The sequence below is a fragment of the Malaclemys terrapin genome, chromosome 5 (genome assembly GCF_027887155.1).
Source record: "Malaclemys terrapin pileata isolate rMalTer1 chromosome 5, rMalTer1.hap1, whole genome shotgun sequence".
NCBI classification, from domain to species: domain Eukaryota; kingdom Metazoa; phylum Chordata; order Testudines; family Emydidae; genus Malaclemys; species Malaclemys terrapin.
The window spans coordinates 50,190,667-50,211,329 of NC_071509.1; the positions used below are offsets into that span (position 1 = coordinate 50,190,667).

General features: G+C 45.4%; 1 protein-coding gene across 2 annotated transcripts in view; it reads right to left on the reverse strand.

Annotated features, from left to right (window-relative positions):
• TEC (tec protein tyrosine kinase) overlaps window positions 1–20,663 on the reverse strand; it is an 86,458-nt gene that overhangs the window by 19,423 nt on the left and 46,372 nt on the right. For both annotated transcript variants that reach the window (XM_054030492.1, XM_054030493.1), the window contains exons 3-8: window positions 13,575–13,679; window positions 12,367–12,448; window positions 6,966–7,094; window positions 4,054–4,094; window positions 2,336–2,523; window positions 1,399–1,464 (exon numbers count right to left, since the gene is read on the reverse strand). In XM_054030492.1, the coding sequence (XP_053886467.1) occupies window positions 1,399–1,464; window positions 2,336–2,523; window positions 4,054–4,094; window positions 6,966–7,094; window positions 12,367–12,448; window positions 13,575–13,679 (611 nt within the window). The remainder of the gene's footprint in view (window positions 1–1,398; window positions 1,465–2,335; window positions 2,524–4,053; window positions 4,095–6,965; window positions 7,095–12,366; window positions 12,449–13,574; window positions 13,680–20,663) is intronic.

Here is a 20,663-nt window from a genome sequence, read left to right on the forward strand (position 1 = left end):
TCCCTGATCTTGGTGCTAGCTCAGTGCATAGCCAATCCTATGTGCTAGGTTAGAACAGCCAAAGGGCTGTTCAAATTTATGCCAGTTACCGATGGTCCACAGCAGTCAAAAACACAGCTGGGGATTGGCATGGTATCGCATGTTCCAACTATGCCCCCTTTCTCCTGCTACACTGGGGTTTGGGAAAAAGTAGCATACAAGCCCAGCCCCTACATCAGCTCTGCAACACTAGACAGTAATACTAGAAGGCCAAATTTCTAATAGCTCTCTCTTTTGCACGAGAGTAATGCTCCCTGAGCTGGTCAGAACCAGACTACAGCATGCAGGTGACAAGGTGCAAAGTGGTTGCACCAGAGAATTCAGCATGATTTCTTCCTATCTCGCCTTATTAATTTCATAGCACAGAGCAAGGCAAGACTCTCAACAAAAGTCTCAAAGATCAGGGAGTAATGTTGGAAAAGAATGAGTAACATCTAATAAAGATGAGAAAATGAATCCCTAAAGAATATCTGTCTGTGGCCAAAAAATAGAAATGTGAGTCATAAATAATTTGGACCAAAGTTTTGGAATTAATAATGTGGTTTTAAAAACTGCTTTACATATCTTTTCTTGCAGTTTGATTTTATTTAGTATGAGTTCATATGAAACATTAGTAAGTTTTTAATAGATCAGCACAGTAGTTTATGCCTGCTCTTGTTCATAACCTGATATTTTAAAACAAAATTTTAATTTGAAGAAACAGGCTTACAGAAGAGCTTCATAACTTCCATCCTTTCAAGTCTCTCATAAGAAGTTCATAATTACCCATATTGTTAGTAAAATGCTTGTTGTATTTCCAGTTGTTTATAGCTGATTAGCTGATTGAATGCACTAATGCTTAAACTGCACACTGATATCTCTTTTGTTCAAATTTGGACTTATTGTTCCAGATTCTCTGGTCATCTATATTCTCATTGTGCTGTTTATGTTCATTGCTTGGGTGCAGTGGAGAATAAAGGACCCTACTTTATTCTTTTATAGTCAGATTCCTTTCAGATGACCATGCCACTTCATATTAAAGATTCAAAACAGACTTATAACAGATGAAGTTCCTTAAATGTTTCCCTTGTTCTAGCAATACTTCTTTGCTGTTGCTCAAATTTGGACTCAAAAGTACATGCCTGAATCTCCTCTCATTTCCATCACTGTAAATCAAGATATTCACCACCGTGAAACAGTGATAGCAAAAGAAGAATCAGAAAAAAAATGTATTTCAAATCTTTTAAAAAGTTCCACTTCTGATCTTAGTTATGTAATCTATAAATTTATACAGATTTATTTTCTTATATATTCTTGCAATTGCTAAAGCTTAAGGTTTATTTTATCCTATTTCCCACTTTTATGCTAATATTCACTTACTCATACTGATCAAGGTTGTTGGACTTCTTTCCTGTTACATAGTTGCTTGGAATATATCCTGTGCTTCTAGAAAGAATAAGAGAAACATTGCGCCATAAACATTAATCATGATACAATCTGGGTAACAAGATACAGAAGCATGCTTAAAACAGTTCTTCACACTGCTAATTAGTAAAGGTCACCAGCACTCTTTTACCTTATCATTGACCAGTTCTAATTCTCATTATATAGAGGGTTGTGGTTTTTTTATCCTGACTCATCTTCCCTGAATCTAATGAGGCTACACTGTATGCAGAAGGGTCAAAGTTAAAATACTGAGCCGATCCACTCTTCCTGCAGAAAAAGCTGCAGGAGGGGACAAAATGAGAAACCCTATGCTTCCAGGCCAGCTTTGTGTTTGGTGGTCCTAACTCCATCCCTGGGGATATACTCTGACTGAGATTGTCAGGAGAATTCAGATGCCTGCTGTCCCCCAAAATATATCACCACAACAACCCTGCTGTCTTTCACTAACTCAAAATTATCTTGAACAATTTTCAATATTGAAGTGGTGAATGTTGGAGCATGAAGAATATCATTAAGACAATGTGAGATGTCTAAAACACCTTTAAAATAAATGGGAAAAGGTATGGGGGGTGTTTGATTTGTTTGTTTTTCTATAAAAATTAAAATTGAGTACTTTCTCGTTTAAAAACTCGGAAGTATAACAGGAAATTTACTCATAAAAGCCCCCAGCTCTGCAAACTGGTTTGTGCAGCGCCCCACTGGGTTTAATGGGATTCCATGTAGGCATAAAGGTCCATGAACATGGATCAGACTGTAGGATTGTGACTCAAAATCAGATCTGGACTGGCATAATCAATATAAATTACTGCACTAAGGAAATAGTCTTACTCAATAGTGCAGTGGGTGCATAAAGGATGGAAATGCGTCTCACCCATATTTATCTCTTGCTTTCCACCAATGAATGTCATTTTTTTCAATTATTGTATATTCTTCACCTCTCTCTAGTCTCAAATCATGAGACTCTGTGGGCTGAAAATCATACATTGCTACTACTATTTCCTCATCTTCATCTTCATCTTCATCTTCCTCAGCTGGCGGAACAGGTGGTGGAGGCCTTCGCTGAAAATGAGATAAAATTACTAGTATTCCATTCAGGCAAAGCAAAACACTCATTAAGACATTGAAGATGAAGGCCAGGTTAATTCTGAACTTATTCAATAACTAGTTAGTTGAACTTGCAAGGCACTACACTCAACTGGAAGGCATTTGGTTGTAACATCATAACTTTTGAATGCCAGAGCTGATCAATTCCAAAATGTGAGGGAAATGTTGTAGGCGTCAATGAGCAGAGCCCTGCTGATTTTGGGGAAAATTGGAAAATTTGAAGGGGGAAAATGGGAAACGTAGCCCCGGCCATCTATTCAGTACAGCCAAAGTTTCAAGCACTGCTGCAACTCTCTAGAGAGCAAAAAACTGGTTGAGTCACCCATTATACATCTCTCAGCATAACAATACCCCTATCTCAGTTCTTTTTATCCTCCCATTAGAGTTTAACCTGGGTTTAACCTCAGGTTCCCCAGTGACTTATCTTCCACACAGAAAGAAGAGAAAAAATAATGGTGGGAAAAGAAGGATTAGGGGAGATCCTGGCATTGGGTGAGGGGGAAATGGGGGGCACCCAACCACTATCATGATGGGAATGCAGGGGCATGAGGAAAGATGGAGCATACAGAGCTCCTGGTGTGAGAGGAAAGAAAGATGGGGGCAAGGGTAGAAGGGGGAAATAGGGGACTCTGGTATAAGGAGAGAGGAAATGGGGGGATACTGAGCCTTTGGCAGGAGAAGATTAAAGGACTCTGGCAGGGAGAGAAAGAGATGCACATCAAGCCCCTGGCATGGGATGGGGGGGAGAATGGAGGACCCTGGTATAGGGGGAATGGGGTACACACAGAACTCCTGGCATGGGGGGAAAAGGGAATGGATGGTACATAGAAGCTGTGGCATGGGGAGAAAGGAGGAATGGGGTGTGTGTAATGCAGAGTCCCTGGCATGAGGGAAGGCATAGGGCTTGCAGCAAGCCCCTGAAATTGTGGGGATGAGTGGGTGGCACACTGGGATCTCATGGGGGAGAATGGAGTGATGCAAGGATCCCCTGGTATGTGCAATAAACTCAGCCTAAAGAAACAACAAAGTGCGCAATTCCCTATTTATTAACAGACAGCTGAATAAGTAGGTGTCCTGTTATACAAGAGGGTTCTCTTTACACATATGGTATTGAACAGTTTAGGCAAATTTGTTAAGCATTTTACATACTGGCTTATTTTTTTAAATCATAGATTAACTATAAAAGGGCCCGATCTTATAAACATTTATCACCAACCATAATGCCTACTATGGCGAGTACTCTAATTCAAGTCAATAGGGCTACTCAAAGTAATAATCACTATGGGCCAATCCAAATCCCACTGTAATTAATAGAAAGTCCATTAATGTCAGTTTGAGCTGGATCAGGCTCTATGCCTGGCAGTGCTTGCAAGATTGGACCCTAATCCTTGAAAGAAACATATTATAGTGAACCTAAATACTGTATACAAAACCCTTCTCAGTCAATTGCAGTGAACTACACAATGTTCTGAAGATTCCACCTACCTTATTTTTATCTGGTATTGGAGAAGGTGATTTCCTTATGCCTAAAAGCAATGCAGTAGAAGTAACTATGTTACATTTATAAATATACTAATAAACAATAATATAAAAGATTTTAAAATTCAGACAAGATTTTTAACATCTTAACCAGCCCTCCAATTAGTACAAACTTTTAACTCATAGAAAACAAAAACAGCTCTGATAAAAAGCTCTGTAAACCCATACTTGGTAAGACAAAATGTACCGGTAAATGGAACTTAATGGAAAAGCACATGCCTGGCAGACCTAAAGACTGAATTCTATATCTATCCACAGAACATGTAAAGTCCGTCTCAGGAAAAAAATCATTAAGTTGACGTTAAAATTGTGAGTATATAGCAGTAATTTGAAGATAAAAACTAAAAGGAATTTCTTTTTAAAAGCCTAAAACACACCAAAAGAATATTCAAAATTAAATTTAAAAGATACTTCCTGCCTGCACAGCTTATGTGGTGAATAGGAGATGATCTCCGTCCTGATGACTTCAGGAGATACTCAGAGGCATGGGAAAAACTCTGTGCTTGAGCCCTTTTTTGTATATTTATGATATAGAGAGAAGGCTTGAAAAGATTTATGTCTGTTCGCTGTCGCTGCTCTTTCACCCAAAAAGAGGCATTTTTTTCTGTTTGTTTTTTACAGTAAAAACTCAAGTCCTATTTAGCTTGGAGGACTCCACTGTACATAGTCAAGGCAGGGATTACTATCTTCCTGTTTGTATAGTGCCTAGCAGAATCAGGCTGACCATGATCCTGATTGGGGCCTTTTGGTGCTACAGTTAGGGTTACCATTTGTCCGGATTCCCCCGGACATGTCCGGCTTTTTGAGCTAAAAATAGCGTCCGGGGGGAATCTGTAAATGTCCAGACTTCCCCGCCCCATGCAGAGCGCACGGCTAACAGGGCAGCCGGCCGGATGGTGTCACTTACATGGGGCTCCGACAGCCAGAGAGAGCACGTCCTCCGCCTCCCCTGCAGCAGAGCTCACTCCCTCCCTCCCTCCCTGCATTCGCAAATCGCCTCCGGCAGTTCGCACCAGCAGTCTGGAGCTCCTCCCCTGCTCCTCCTCCCCTGCCAGCCAGCCTGCCGGGACGAACGGCTCACAGAGACATTAGGCGAAGGCCAACAACAAGGGGGTCAGGGGGTCGGAAAAGGGGCAGGGAGGTTTTGGAGGGGGCAGTCAAGAGACGGGGGGGTGTCCGGGAGTTCGGGGGGGGAGCTTTCTGGGGGGGTGTGGATAAGGTTTTGGGCAGTCAGGGTACAGGTAGGAGGTAGAGTCCTGGGGGGCAGTTAGGGTGGGGGGGGTCTTAGGCAGGGGCAGTTAGGGGACAAGGAACAGGGAGGCTTAGGTAGGGGGTGCGGTTCTGGGGGGCAGTTAGGAGCAGGGGTCCCAGGAGGGGGCAGTCAGGGGACAAGGAGTGGGGGGAGGGTTGGGGGCTCTGAGGGGGGCGGAAAGTGGGAGGGGCAGGGGCAGGGCTAGGGCAGGACGGGGGCGGGGCTCCTCCTGTCCTCTTTTTTGCTTGCTGAAATATGGTAACCCTAGCTACAGTACAAATAATAAATAATCATAATTTATGAATCAGGCCTTAAACATTTCTAAATAGGTCTCACTGTTGCCATTTAAGGCCTAATAAGTCCACTGACTTCAGTTGGACTTAAGCACGTGCTTAAGTGCTTTCCTTAATATGGATGCTTTCCTGAATCAGGGTCTAAATTAATCCTATACATAAAGATGTAGTATTTACTATAGTTAGGGCCAGTTTGCATCTACACTGTTGTGCATTCAAAACCCATGATTTACATGTGCAAACAGCAACATGTATATGGAAATCAGAGTTCAGCTAGGCATAATTTGGGTTTGGACACACAAAGTCTAGTGTACACATTTATGGAAATTTTGTCCTATTTCCCTACATATATTGGTCCTGATTCTCTTCTTCTATCATTTTTACACTGGTGTAATTATACTGACTCCAATAGTTATTCTTCATTTACACTGGTATAAGTAATAAAAATACCAGGCTCATAGAATTGTAGGACTGGAAGGGACCTCAAGAGGTCATCTAGTCCAGTCCCCTGCACTCATGGCAGGACTAAGTATTATCTAGACCATCCCTGGCAGGTGTTTGTCTAACCTGCTCTTAAAAATCTGCGATGGAGATTCCAGTGCTTAGCCTCCCTGACAGTTAGGAAGTTTTTCTTAATGTCCAACCTAAACCCCCTTGCTGCATTTTAAGCCCATTGCTTCTTGTCATATCCTCTGAAGTTAAGGAGAACAATTTTTCTCCCTCCTCCTTGTAACAACCTTTTATGTACTTGAAAACTGTGATCACGTTTCCTTTCAATCTTCTCTTCTCCAGACTAAACAAACCCAATTTTTTCAGTCTTCCCTCACGGGTCACATTTTCTAGACTTTTAATCATTTCTGTTGCTCTTCTCTGGACTTTCTCCAATTAAAGTGGACTTTGTCCACATCTTTCCTGAAATGTGGCATCCAGAACTGGGCACAATACTCCAGTTGAGGCCTAATCAGCGTGGAGTAGACCAGGGCCGCCCACAGGGGCCCCCACAAGAATATAGTATTCTATAGTATTGCAACTTTTTTTTATGGAAGGGGCCCCCGAAATTGCTTTGCCCCAGGCCCCCTGAATCCTCTGGGCAGCCCTGGAGTAGACCAGAAGTCTCGTGTCTTGCTTACAACACTTCTGCTAATACATCCCAGAATAATGTTTGCTTTTTTTGCAACAATGTTACACTGTTCACTCATGATTTATTAGATTTGTTTAAGGAAGGTGCTCAGATACTATGATAATAAGGGTCATATAAGTATATAGACAAAATCAAGCTAAAATGATGAGATATGTTTTTCCTATGTACTTACTGTTTTCAAAAAGATTGTATTTTTCACAGCCAGGTGCTAATTTTTCTGTTTGTCTGCAACATTGATAAATTCCTTCTGTCCAGAATTTAGGATGATACTTTACCATTATATTACTATTTTTCTTTATTTCTATAAAAAGTAAATGGTAAATAGTATGAGTTCTAATAAAAATAATTTCATGTTATTAATTCATAAATACTATAACCCTTAACATAAGGGCATAATCAATACTACTTCTGGTACCTATTGCAATATTACTACTCTTGAGAGATTCATTACAAGTTAATATGGGTATCATACAGTCATAATGTAGGTGATAATTTCATCAAGCTACAGGATGACTTCTCCACAAGAATGCTTTTGGGCGCCCAGAGTATTGTTTAACAATTCACTTTAATGGAGCTAGGTGAAAGAGTCCAGCATTTTAGGGTAGCCTTATTATGAAGAGCATCAAAGTAACAGCATTGCCTATCTCAAGATTTCCTGACATGTGACACAGTGGTAATGCCACTGAGTGCATTATCTAATTAGCAAAGTATTGCTGCCTATAGTTTTTTCAAAGCTCTGAATCTGAGGGGTTCAGTTTCAGAAATGTACAGCCAGCAAACAGCCCAGAAGAAAGGCCAAACATGATGTAATGTGAGCTGCTCTCATAGGAACCTACTTTGTAGACTTAAGTCTGAACATAGTTAACCTGTGCCATCAATAGCTCTGTTTACCTTTAAAAATACAGCAATACATAATATTACTAATGTAATATTCTAACTCATGTCTGCTTTGACAGGGACACAGGGCAATTGGTGCACAGCAGTGATGGTCTCTCTGACAACATTCTGCAGAAGCTGATTTTTTCATCAGGCCTTTTAGACAAACTCCTAGATAGCCATATGTTTTACTGCGCCTGCAGTAATTGTGATTATAGTGCATGGAATGACAGACTTGAAAGCACAAAAGGAGCTGGGAACCTAATTCCCTATTTTAGGTGCCTAAGACCTGGTTTTGGCACCACTGTGATGCACAAAACCACCTGCCAAACCCTGTAGGCACCCAAACTCACTTGCTGCCTAAGTTTTTGTAGTAAAAGTTCCCTAGGCACCTATGTTTCTGCCTCTGGGCATACACACTGCTGCCTCCCACTAGGTATTCAGGCACCTTTCTCCCTGCCTGTGTCCAAGAGTGATTTACAAACCAGAGGAAGATAGGCTTTTCGTTTGGCCACCCAAGTCACATATGGGGTCCAATCCAGTATATATTTGAGAAGCCACCTGCTGGATTGGTCCCCTCAGGTGAGTTCACATAAAACAGCAGTGGAAGACCTCCTTCATATCTTTTAGCCCAGTGGTTAAGGTTCTCACCTGGGATGTGGGAGACCCCTGGTTCAAGTCCATGCTCCACCTGAGGGGAGTGGGTGGGAAGAAAAGGATTTGCCATCTCTAAGGGGAGTGCTTTAACCATTTGGCTACAGGATATTCTGATGAGAGACTTCATTAATCTCTCCAGTTGAAGCTGTTGCACTCTGGATAAATAATTAGAATGTCTGGAGCAGGGGGACTGGATCCTGGGTCTCACACCTGGTTGAGTGCGCTAACCACCAGACTGTAGAGTCCTTCTCATGCTTGTGCGTCCCAGTGCTCGTAGGTTTGTTTGTTTTTCCTCTCTCTCTCTCTCGTCATTTGGGCCAGCAAGTGAGAGAATGCACAAGCTCGTAAAAGGTCTCAAAGCGCCTTAGCAGTTTAAACTGATATCCAAACTACTCATATGGATCATATCACCTATCACCAAACTTGTCTGCTGCTGGATGAAAGAAGCAACTGTTAAATAGTGCACAGAAATGCTAAACAAAATTTAGGACCGGAAATTACGCATAATATCAGTGAGACTGCAAGGAGAAATTTGGATAGGCAAGATGTAACTGCCAAAGATAGAATGTGGGCCAACCTACCAGCGTTACCAAATCCTTTTCTTGCAAAAAGTAGCTGTGAGATCTTTAATGATCACAAGTGGTCAAAACTTCAGTTTTACAGATCATCCAAAAGATAGCACCTACAGTAGCACTGTGCTTCCTGATATCTTATTGAAGAATTGGTTCATTGTGATTCAGAGATAAGAATGCTATCCATTGAATCACAAATAGCACTTCCTACAGTAGCTGTTAATTAGAAGACTTACATGTTCTGACCCTTCTTAGCTTGTGATAAATGACAGGATTGTAGCATATATTCTTAATTTCTGCCCCCAGGGACTTTACAAGCTATCTTTTTGTTCTGTGTTTGTACAGAATGTAGCACAACAAGGTCCTGATCTGTCCCGGGCTCCCGGGTGCTACCTCAATATAAATAATTATGGCCCTACCAAATTCATAGCCATGAAAAATGTGTCACGATCATGAAATCTGATCTCCTTCATGCAATCTGGCTATTGTAGGGGAGGAGCAGGGCTGAGTGTACCCCAACCCGGGGCTTCTACCATGGGATGAGCTACAGTTGCTAGTCCCAGCCCAGGCTGGGGAGGGATGGGATTTCCTGTTTCCCTACAGAGGTTGCTCCTGGAGCCAGGTCAGACCCATCTTTGGGAACCTCTCCCGTTGCAGGAAGCTCCAGGGCTGCTGGATGGGAGCCCAGCTTTGAAGGCAGCGCAGAAGTGAGGGTGGTTGTCAGCCCCTGACCTGGGTGGAGACACTGCTGGGAAAACCTGGGCATATGGTAACCCATCCCCTCATACCCAGTGAGTGACCCTCACTTTTGCACTGCTGCTGGCAGTGGCACTGACTTTAGAGCTTGGCACCCAGCTCTGATGGCAGCACCCCTGCCAGCAGCAGCACAGAAGTAAGGGTGGCAATCCCATGACCCCCCTACAATAGCTTTGCAACACACCCACCCACGATCCCCTTTTGGATTGGGACCCCCACAGTTATAACACTGTGAAATTTCAGGTGTAAACATCTGAAATTGATTATTTTTACAATCCTATGACCACGAAATTTACCAAAATGGACCGTGAATTCGGTAAGGTCCTTCAGATAACAGACTGTAATATTACTAAGGGGGTACATTTGCAAGTCTTAGTCCAGGGTTTCTCAAATGAACCAGGGTTTCTTGTGAACCAAATTTAGGTTGCCAGAATGTGTCAAAGGATCACATAGGAAGCCTGGGGTGGGGGGGGGATCCTGCCCCCGAGGATGGAAGGTCCTGGGGACATGTAGGGGAGGTGATTGCAGAACTCACACTCACCATTCAGTGGCAGTTCCTGTGAATCTGATCCTGCAAGTCTGGCTGGGTTCAGCTCCCCCTCCAGGCACTGGGACCTGGTGCACAGGGTTGCAGGTCCTCTCAGGTTTATCCTAGTCGCCCTTTGTCATGATGACGGGAGACCAGCTGGGTCAAATTTCAGTGAGTGGTGTTGGGACCCCATGTGCCAGGTTGCAGTGCCACTCACACTTGACCTGGCTGGCCCCCCATTTGGGGCAGGGCCAAATCTGAGCTAAGCCACAACCCTGGAGGTCACAACACCCGGAGCAGGGAGCCACGCCCAGCCAGACCCACAGGACATGAGTCACAGAAGCTGCCATGGTGTACTTGTTTGGTATTAAATTATGTTAATACTAGTATTATTTTAATGTGCATTGTATATTGTGGCTAAGAAATATTTAATAAATCAGATTTTTTTGCACTAAAGCCATTTACAGGGTTGTGACAGGCCATCAAGGTTTATAAATGGATCCTGAGCCCAAAAAGGTTGAGAACCACAGTTTTAGTCAGTTGACCTTAATATTATTAATAACATAAGGATAATTTAAAGAATTTTAAAAAGGCAAATGTATGAAATATTGCCATTGAGTCCAACTCTCCTGAACAGCGCAAGATTATAGCTTTCACCAAAGGCATGAAACACAAGTTTTTCCTTGAAAAATGACAATAACCGGTTACATTTGAAGATGACAGAATTTCCTATGGAAATCAGCTCTCAAATCTGTTGAATAGACAGGGCCTGATCATTTTCTCCTCACACAAGTGTAAGTTTAATGCCCTCTTCTATTCATTCCCTCTCAAGCATCTTGCACCAGCCATCGCTGGAAGACAGGATACTGGTCCAGATGGACCACTGATCTGACCCAGTATGGCTATTCTTATGATTCTTACGTAAATCAGGAGTAACTATTAAAGTTAATGGATAAAGTTAAAGTTACACTAGTGTAAAATCAGCATAAGTGAGAGGAGAATAAGGCTCATAATATTTTACATTTATAAATATTTATATTTTCTGTACATGATCAGTGACATTAACTACATGGATAAGATGACTTATAGCTTGTGCAACATCATAGGGTCAAATTCTGCTTTCAATTACGACGGTGCGAATCAAGAATAATTCCAGTGATGTCATTGAGGTTACTTCATATTTACAGAGGCATGATTGAAGCAGAATGTTGTAGAGTATGCAGAGGTGAAAGTAAGCCGGTACGCCCCGGCACGGTGTACTGGCCCAGCTTCCCCAGGCGGCAATTTAAAGGGCCTGGGCTCCCAGCAGCGGCTGGAGCCCCAGGCCCTTTAAATTGCAGCCAGAGCCCCGCTGCCGGAGCCCTGCCGACGGCGGCTGGGAGCCCCTGGCCATTAAATCACTGCCGGAGCCCTGCCGACGCTACCTCAGGGCTCCGGCAGCAGGGCTCAGGTGGCGATTTAAAGGGCCCGGGGCTCCGGCCACTGCTACCACCCCTTTAAATCGCTGCCAGAGCCCTGCTGCCAGAGCCGGCGGCGATTTAAAGGGCCCGGGGCGGTAGTGGTGGCCAGAGCCCCGGGCCCTTTAAATCGCCGCCCGAGCCCCTCTGCTGGAGCCCCAGGGTAGGGGTGGCAGCCGGGACCCCTGGGGCTCCTTCGGCAATTTAAAGGGCCCGAGGCTCCGCTGCGGTGGGAGCCACTGGCCTTTTAAATCACCGCCCGAGCCCCCGGCCGCTGCTGCTACCCTAGGGTTCCGGCAGCAGGGCTCAGGCAGCGATTGAAATGGTTCCCAAGCCCCAGGGCTCCCAGCCACCTCTGCAACTGGTAGCTCCAGCAGTGATTTAAAGGGTCTGGGGCTCCCAGCCACCACTACTGCAGCTGGAGCCCAGGGCCCTTTAAATCTCGATTTAAAGGGCCGGGGGCTCTAAAGGTCCCGCTCCTTCCAGTTGAGGCCACGCCCCTTCCAGTTGAGACCCCCCCACAGCTCAGGACTCTGGCGTACCGGTAAGTCCTTTAAGTTACTTTCACCCCTGAGTGTATGATATAAACCAGTGCAGAATCTGTCCCAATACATATATAGGCCATTAAACAAAGAGCATACAAGTTTGTGCTTCATTTTTTCTAGTTCAAGCAATTGCCTTGCCTCTTAACGGCTTCACATATTAACCTTAAGAAGTTGTCTTTACCTTCTTTAAGATTCCTCACCCATTGATCCCTGCTGTGTGCACTGGGCGCAAAAATGTAAAGTGTATTAGCATCATATACAATCTGAAAATAAATCAAATGAAATATAAATAACATTTATATGGCAATAATTTTAAACTTGATTCTTAGTAAATACCATCTAGTGTAAAACAAATATTTCTTGGCTAATAGGCTCAGCAAAACTAACAAATCTGTATTCATCATCCAAAATAAGTGAAATGCAAAAAGCATAAATGGTGAAAAATTAGACTTAAAAATTCTTTCACTTTTAATAATCTAAATTGCTGTTGATAGGACAAATAAGGAATTTAAAAATATATGTTATAGTCACAGTCTTTCTTTAACCATTTGCTTGGCCATGTCTTTTGTTTTATTCTTCACCCTTGGGTTTTCTTTAAAAAAAAATTAACTAGTGTCGTATTGTAATCAGATGTCCATCTGTACATGTCACTTTACAACTTCTTATGATTCCATATTGCCCTAGATAACTTCTTCCACTGTCTTCTTCATCTGCATTGGCATTTTTTATCTTTCTTGCTTTCATTGGTAAAAAAGTAAGTATTACTGTTAGGCAGAAGAGGCCAGATTCTCAATTATACCAGTTAAAATCCAGAGTAATTTCACTAGGACTAAAACAACGAGGAGTCCGGTGGCACCTTAAAGACTAACAGATTTATTTGGGCATAAGCTGAGGAAGTGGGTTTTTACCCACGAAAGCTTATGCTCAAATAAATCTGTTAGTCTTTAAAGTGCCACCAGACTCCTCATTGTTTTTGTGGATACAGACTAACATGGCTACCCCTCTAATACTTCACTAGGATTTACACTGTTGCAAATGAGAGAGAATCTGACCCAAAATAATTTGTTTAAACTTTTCCTTTTCCCTTCTGAGCCCTTTCCTTCCATTGTGAAATTAAATGAAGTAAACAAACTTTTTGAATTATTCCAAAACATATGTTCAATTAAAAAACCTAAATGGACCTGATTCTCCCTGACACTAGTGTCAATTGGATTAGCTACACTGAAATTATTTAGAACAGGTGAAAGTGAAAGAGAAATCAGGCCCAGTATCTGAAGAAACTTCATTAAAGTCATCGGAAGCAAACTACAAGATAAATAACAAATATAAAATAACTGAGCTATGTTGAAAAACAGATTATTACATTTTAAATAAACCAAATGAACTTACCTGAAATGGATATTTATTTTGACAGGGAATAATGGCACCATCGTTCTTCACAATTTCAACACACTTGATTTTTGCAATATCAACAGATCCCTTTCTGTATTTTTTCTGTTTGAAAAGAACAAGCAAAAATCCCATATGTGATCCATTGTGGAGCAAAAGAGAAATGTGCTATAGGCTTGCAACACCAGAGATTATGTGCCTGTTGCGGGAGTGACTGAGGTTCTGTGGTTTGTGATGCACAGAAGGTCGGACTAGAGGACCATGGTGGTCCCTGGTGGCCTTAAAGTCTATGAGTCTGTAATCATGTACTCTTTAGGTCACATCATTTTTTTCATAGCCAGCTGTGTTGAAGAATATAAAATTTAAGGTTCTTTGCTTTAAATAATTTGATTCAAACTACTATAAAGAAAGCAAAGATGCACAGAGCAATTACAGTCTAGGTAGTGTCCATCTGAATATTTTTACAATCAGTGAACAGAACAGATGCAAAACTCTGTAGGTTAAACACCTGTAGTTTTATGATACTGTTATCTAAGGGCTTGTCTACATGAACATATCATTCACAGCAAATTGAAATGTAAATCTACCCCACTTTGAAACGTTAATAGATTGAAATACACTAGGCCTTTTAGGGTATGTCTACACTACGAAATTAGTTCGAATTTATAGAAGCCGGTTTTATTGAAATCGGTTGTATACAGCCGATTGTGTATGTCCACACAATAAAATGCTCTAGGTGCTCTAGTCGGCAGACCGCGTCCACAGTACGAGGCTAGCGTCGACTTCCGGAGCATTGCACTATGGGTAGCTATCCCACAGCTATCCCACAGTTCCCGCAGTCTCCGCCGCCCCTTGGAATTCTGGGTTGAGATCCCAATGCCCGGATGATGCAAAACAGTGTCGCGGGCGGTTCTGGGTACATGTCGTCAGGCCCCTCCCTCCCCCGTCACAGCAACGGCAGACAATAGATTCGCGCCTTTTTATCTGGGTTAGTTACCTGGGTTACCTGTGCAGACAACATGGAGCCCGCTCAGCACAGCTGAGCTCACCGTCACCATATATCCTCTTGGTGCCGGCAGACGTGGGACTGCATTGCTACACAGCAGCAGCTGCTAACTGCCTTTTGGCGGTAGACGGTGCAGTAGACTGGTAGCCTTCATCGGCGATCTGGGTGCTGGCAGCCGTGGGGCTTGCCTTTTGGCAGTAAATGGTGTATTATGACTGTTAGCCGGCCTATTACAAGTCGGGTCATCGCACATTAGCAGAGTCTTCCCTGAGCAGCAGCTCGTGCAATAGGCCTGAAGACCATCGTCATACACCACCCCGTATTTGCTGCCAAGCACCCAGAAAGATGCCGAGGGCTATCAGTCACACTGCACCGTCGTCTTAAGATGTAAAAAATAGATTTTCTCTGTATTCATTTGCTTCCCCCTCCCTCCGTCAAATCAACGGCCTGCTAAACCCAGGGTTTTCAGTTTAATCTTTGGGGGGGACCAGTCTGTGACAGTTGTTTGTGTCTCTCCCTGATGCACAGCCACCGTTCTTTATTTTAATTCCCTGTGCCTGTACGCCATGTCGTCACTCGGCCCCCCTCCCTCCTTCTCCTGGTCCATCAGATACTACTTTCGCGCCTTTTTTCTGACCAGGCGCCATAGCTAGCACTGGGATCATGGAGCCCGCTCAGATCACCGCGGCAATTATGAGCACTATGAACACCACGCGCATTGTCCTGGAGTATATGCAGAGCCAGAACATGCCAAGGCGAAACCCGGACCAGGCGAGGAGGCGATTGCAGCACGGCGACGAGAGTGATGAGGAAATTGACATGGCCATAGACCTCTCACAAGGCACAGGCCCCAGCAATGTGGAAATCATGGTGTCACTGGGGCAGGTTGATACCGTGGAACGCCGATTCTGGGCCCGGGAAACAAGCACAGACTGGTGGGATCGCATCGTGCTGCAGGTATGGGACGATTCCCAGTGGCTGCGAAACTTTCGCATGCGTAAGGCCACTTTCATGGAACTTTGTGACTTGCTTTCCCCTGCCCTGAAGCGCCAGAATACCAAGATGAGAGCAGCCCTCACAGTTGAGAAGCGAGTGGCGATAGCCCTGTGGAAGCTTGCAACGCCAGACAGCTACCGGTCAGTCGGGAATCAATTTGGAGTGGGCAAATCTACGGTGGGGGCTGCTGTGATCCAATTTGCCAGGGCAATGAAAGACCTGGTGATAGCAAGGGTAGTGACTCTGGGCAACGTGCAGTCAATAGTGGATGGTTTTGCTGAAATGGGATTCCCAAACTGTGGCGGGGCCATAGACGGAACCCATATCCCTATCTTGTCACCGGAGCACCAAGCCACCGACTACGTAAACCGCAAGGGGTACTTTTCAATGCTGCTGCAAGCCCTGGTGGATCACAAGGGACGTTTCACCAACATCAACGTGGGATGGCCGGGAAAGGTACATGATGCTCGCGTCTTCAGGAACTCTGCTCTGTTTCGAAAGCTGGAGGAAGGGACTTTCTTCCCGGACCAGAAAGTGACCATTGGGGATGTTGAAATGCCTATCGTGATCCTTGGGGACCCAGCCTACCCCTTAATGCCATGGCTCATGAAGCCGTACACAGGCAGCCTGGACAGGAGTCAGGACCTGTTCAACTACAGGCTGAGCAAGTGCCGAATGGTGGTGGAATGTGCATTTGGACGTTTAAAAGCGCGCTGGCGCAGCTTACTGACTCGCTCAGACCTCAGCGAAAAGAATATCCCTATTGTTATTGCTGCTTGCTGTGCGCTCCACAATATCTGTGAGAGTAAGGGGGAGACCTTTATGGCGGGGTGGGAGGTTGAGGCAACTCGCCTGGCCGCTGATTACGCGCAGCCAGACACCAGGGCGGTTAGAGGAGCACAGCAGGGCGCGGTGCGCATCAGAGAAGCTTTGAAAACGAGTTTTGTGACTGGCCAGGCTACTGTGTGAAACTTCTGTTTGTTTCTCCTTGATGAACCCTCCAACCCCCCCCCCCCCCCCGACCCGGTTCACTCTACTTCCCTGTAAACCAACCACCCCACCCCACCCTCCCCTCCCCCTTGCAGAGGCAATAAAGTCATTGTTTTTTCACATTCATGCATTCTTTATTAGTTCCTTACAGAGGTAGGGGGATAATTGCCAAGGTAGCCTGGGATGGGTGGGGGAGGAGGGATGGAAAAGGACACACTGCATTTTAAAACTTTAACTCTTATTGAAGCCCAGCCTTCTGATGCTTGGGCGATCATCTGGGGTGGAGTGACTGGGTGGACGGAGGCCCCCCCACCGTGTTCTTGGGCGTCTGGGTGAAGAGGCTATGGAACTTGGGGAGGAGGGCTGTTGGTTACACAGGGGCTGTAGCGGCGGTCTCTGCTCCTGCTGCCTTTCCTGCAACTCAACCATACGCTCGAGCATATCACTTTGATGCTCCAGCAGACGGAGCATTGCCTCTTGCCGTCTGTCTGCAAGCTGACGCCACCTATCGTCTTCAGCCCGCCACCTCTCCTCTCGTTCATGTTGGGCTTTTCTCATCTCCGACATTGACTGCCTCCACGCATTCTGCTGTGCTCTATCAGCCTGGGCGGACATCTGCAGCTCCGTGAACATCTCGTCCCTCGTCTTACGTTTTCTCTTTCTAATGTTCACGAGCCTCTGCGAAGGAGAAACATTTGCAGCTGGTGGAGGAGAAGGGAGAGGTGGTTAAAAAGGACACATTTTAGGGAACAATGGGTACACTCTTTCATTACAAGGTCGCATATTTCGGCTTGCAGGCAGCCATCGTAGGCCACAGTGTTTTGGCTTTTTTAACCTTCTTAACATGCGGGAAAGGTTGCAAACAGCAGCGCATTTCCCATATCAAGGATGAATTGGGTTGTCCATTTAAAATGGGGTTTCAATGTAAAAGGAGGGGGCTGCGGTTTCCCGGTTAACATGCGGCACAAACACAAGTAAACCACCCCCCCCCACACACACACACACGATTCTCTGGGATGATCACTTCACCCCTCCCCCCCACCGCGTGGTTAACAGCGGGGAACATTTCTGGTCAGAAGAGCAGGAACGGGCGCCTCTGAATGTCCCCCTTAATAAAATCACCCCATTTCAACCAGGAGAGCTTTCTGGAGATGTCCCTGGAGGATTTCCGCCCCATCCCCATACACGTTAACAGACTTGCTTGCTTTTTTTTTGTAATGTTTACAAATATTTACAAAGTTACACTCACCAGAGGTCTCCTGTGTGCCCTGAGGGTCTTGGGTGAGTTCGGGGGTTACTGGTTCCAGGTCCAGGGTCACAAACATATCCTGGCTGTTGGGGAAACCGGTTTCTCCGCTTCCTTGCTGCTGTGAGCTACCTACAGTACCTCCATCGTCATCTTCCTCGTTCCCCGAACCGTCTTCCCTGTGTGTTTCTCCAGTGAGAGAGTCATAGCACACGGTTGGGGTAGTGGTGGCTGCACCCCCTAGGATCGCATGCAGCTCCGCGTAGTAGCGGCAAGTTTGCGGCTCTGCCCCGGACCTTCCGTTTGCTTCTCTGGCTTTGTGGTAGGCTTGCCTTAGCTCCTTAATTTTCACGCGGCACTGCTGTGTGTCCCTGTTATGGCCTCGGTCCTTCATGGCCTTGGAGATCTTTTCTAATACTTTTCCATTTCTTTTACTGCTACGGAGTTCAGCTATCACTGCTTCATCTCCCCATATGGCGAGCAGATCTCGTACCTCCCGTTCGGTCCATGCTGGAGCTCTTTTGCGATCCTGGGAGGACTCCATGACGGTTACCTGTGCTGATGAGCTCTGCGTGGTCACCTGTGCTCTCCACGCTGGGCAAACAGGAAATGAAATTCAAACCTTCGCGGGTCTTTTCCTGTCTACCTGGTCAGTGCATCTGAGTTGAGAGCGCTGTCCAGAGCGGTCACAATGAAGCACTGTGGGATAGCTCCCGGAGGCCAATAACATCGAATTCCGTCCACACTACCCCAATTCCGACCCGCAAAGGCCGGTTTTATCGCTAATCCCCTCGTCGGAGGTGGTGTAAAGAAACCGGTTTAAAGGGCCCTTTAATTCGAAAGAAAGGGCCTCGTTGTGTGGACGTGTCCAGGCTTAATTCGGTTTAACGCTGCTAAAGTCGACCTAACCCCGTAGTGTAGACCAGGCCTTAGTGTGTGGCAGCAGGGTTCACAGGGATACTTTGTGTGTGGTGGGCTAATACAGAATAGATTTACATCCCAGTTTGCCATGAACTAAGTGTTGGTGTAGACAAGCCCACAGTGAAACAAAACTTCAAAGTTTTACTTTATTCTATAGCATTCTGTAAGACATTTGTTCAATAAACTAAAAGACACTACTTTCCAAGACTTCAACTCTCCAAAGCAAGAATATATATTTATGCTTTTTTGGAAGTTGTCTCCTTATAGCAGAACTATATACCAGGAGGGTCACTCTAGAAAAAAAGAGTCTCTGGGCTTAATTCTACTACTACAGTAAATTGTGAGTAGGTAACAGAGTTACACAAGTGTAAAACTGATGTAAAAGTAAGACTAGAATCTAGCCTCAGTACAAGTAGTTTAAGAAATATCTCTTATAGACCTGAGAGTATATACATATAAACTTGCTGTATCCTCAAACCTATTATGAACTGAAGAGAAAGAATTGGGCCACATGTCATTCTGGGAGGGGCAGAGATTTAGTTCTGTGTTTAGCTCATAGAGTCCTATAGCCTATAGCAGGGGTGGGCAAACTTTTTGGGCCGAGGGCCACATCTGGGTGGGGAAATCGTATGCAGGGCTGGGACAGGGACTTGGGGTGCGGGAGGGAGTGCGGAGTGTGGGAGGGGATGCGGTGTGCAGGAAGGGGCTCAGGGCAAGGGATTGGGGCAGAGGAGGGGTGCGGGGTATATGAGGGGACTCAGGGCAGCGGGTTGGTTGCACAGGGATGCAGCAGGGAGCTCAGGGCAGGGGATTGGGGTGCAGGATGTATGAGGAGGCTCAGGGCAGGGAGTTGGGGTGCAGGAGGGGTGCAAGGTGCAGGCAGGGGGCTTAGGGCAGGGAGTTGGGGGACTGGGTGCAGGAGGGGTTCGGGCTCTGGCCCGGTGCTGCTTACCTAAAGCGGCTCTGGGGTGGCAGCAGTGCACACTGGGGCCAGGGCAGGCTTCCTGCATGCCTACCCTGTCCCTGGTCCCGCACCACTCCAGGAAGCGCTGCGGCCCCTGGGGGAGGGGGACAGAGGGCTCCATGTGCACTGCCCTTGCCGCACCTCCAGGTATCTCCCCCAAAGCTCCCATTGGCTGTGGTTCCCTTTTCCCAGCCAACGGGAGCTGCGGGGGGCGGTGCCTAGAGGCAAGGGCAACGCACAGAGCCCTCTGCCCCCCCACCCGGGGGCCGCAGGGACTTGGTGCCGGCCCCTTCTGAGAGCAGCACGGGGCCCAAGGGGCCACAGGGGGCAATCCCGCGGGCCACATCCAAAGCCCTGAAGGGCCGTAGTTTGCCCTGGCCTATAGGAACTAGCAGCTGAAGAGCTTTCAGCACTTCCCACTACATCATGGTGTGCGTGGGTCATTCATTACCATGTATCTGAGCAGGCTTGGTTTATTCAGCTCACTAATTAAAATGGTGTAAACCAGGAACTATTTTAATGTGTATCTGTGCAGCACCCACCAAAGTGGCGGTACCTGATCTATTTGGAGTCTCTGGGTGTTATAGTCATCAAAATAATACATAGTTTTTGTGATGTAACTTTGTTAAAAGAATGTTAAGGTTGCAAAGTCAAACATTCAAAAGTTATGGAATGCCAAGGGTGCCTGTGCAGTCTTAATTCAGCCCCTTTGTTCATATGCATCATGACACAGTCTTTAATTACATAGTATCACATAGATCACATAGTATTTTCTCTACAGAACCCTTGCCTCGTTCAATGAATAAGTAGTTATTCAAAATATTTTTATCCTCCTCATTCAGTGTGTGGCTCCAGGCATTATTTACCACACACCATTCAAACCCTGAACCAAATGGAATATTATTAATAAAAGGCTGCGGAAAACTGCTTTTCCTGACTCAGAAGTCACCAAGAAATATGCCTAGG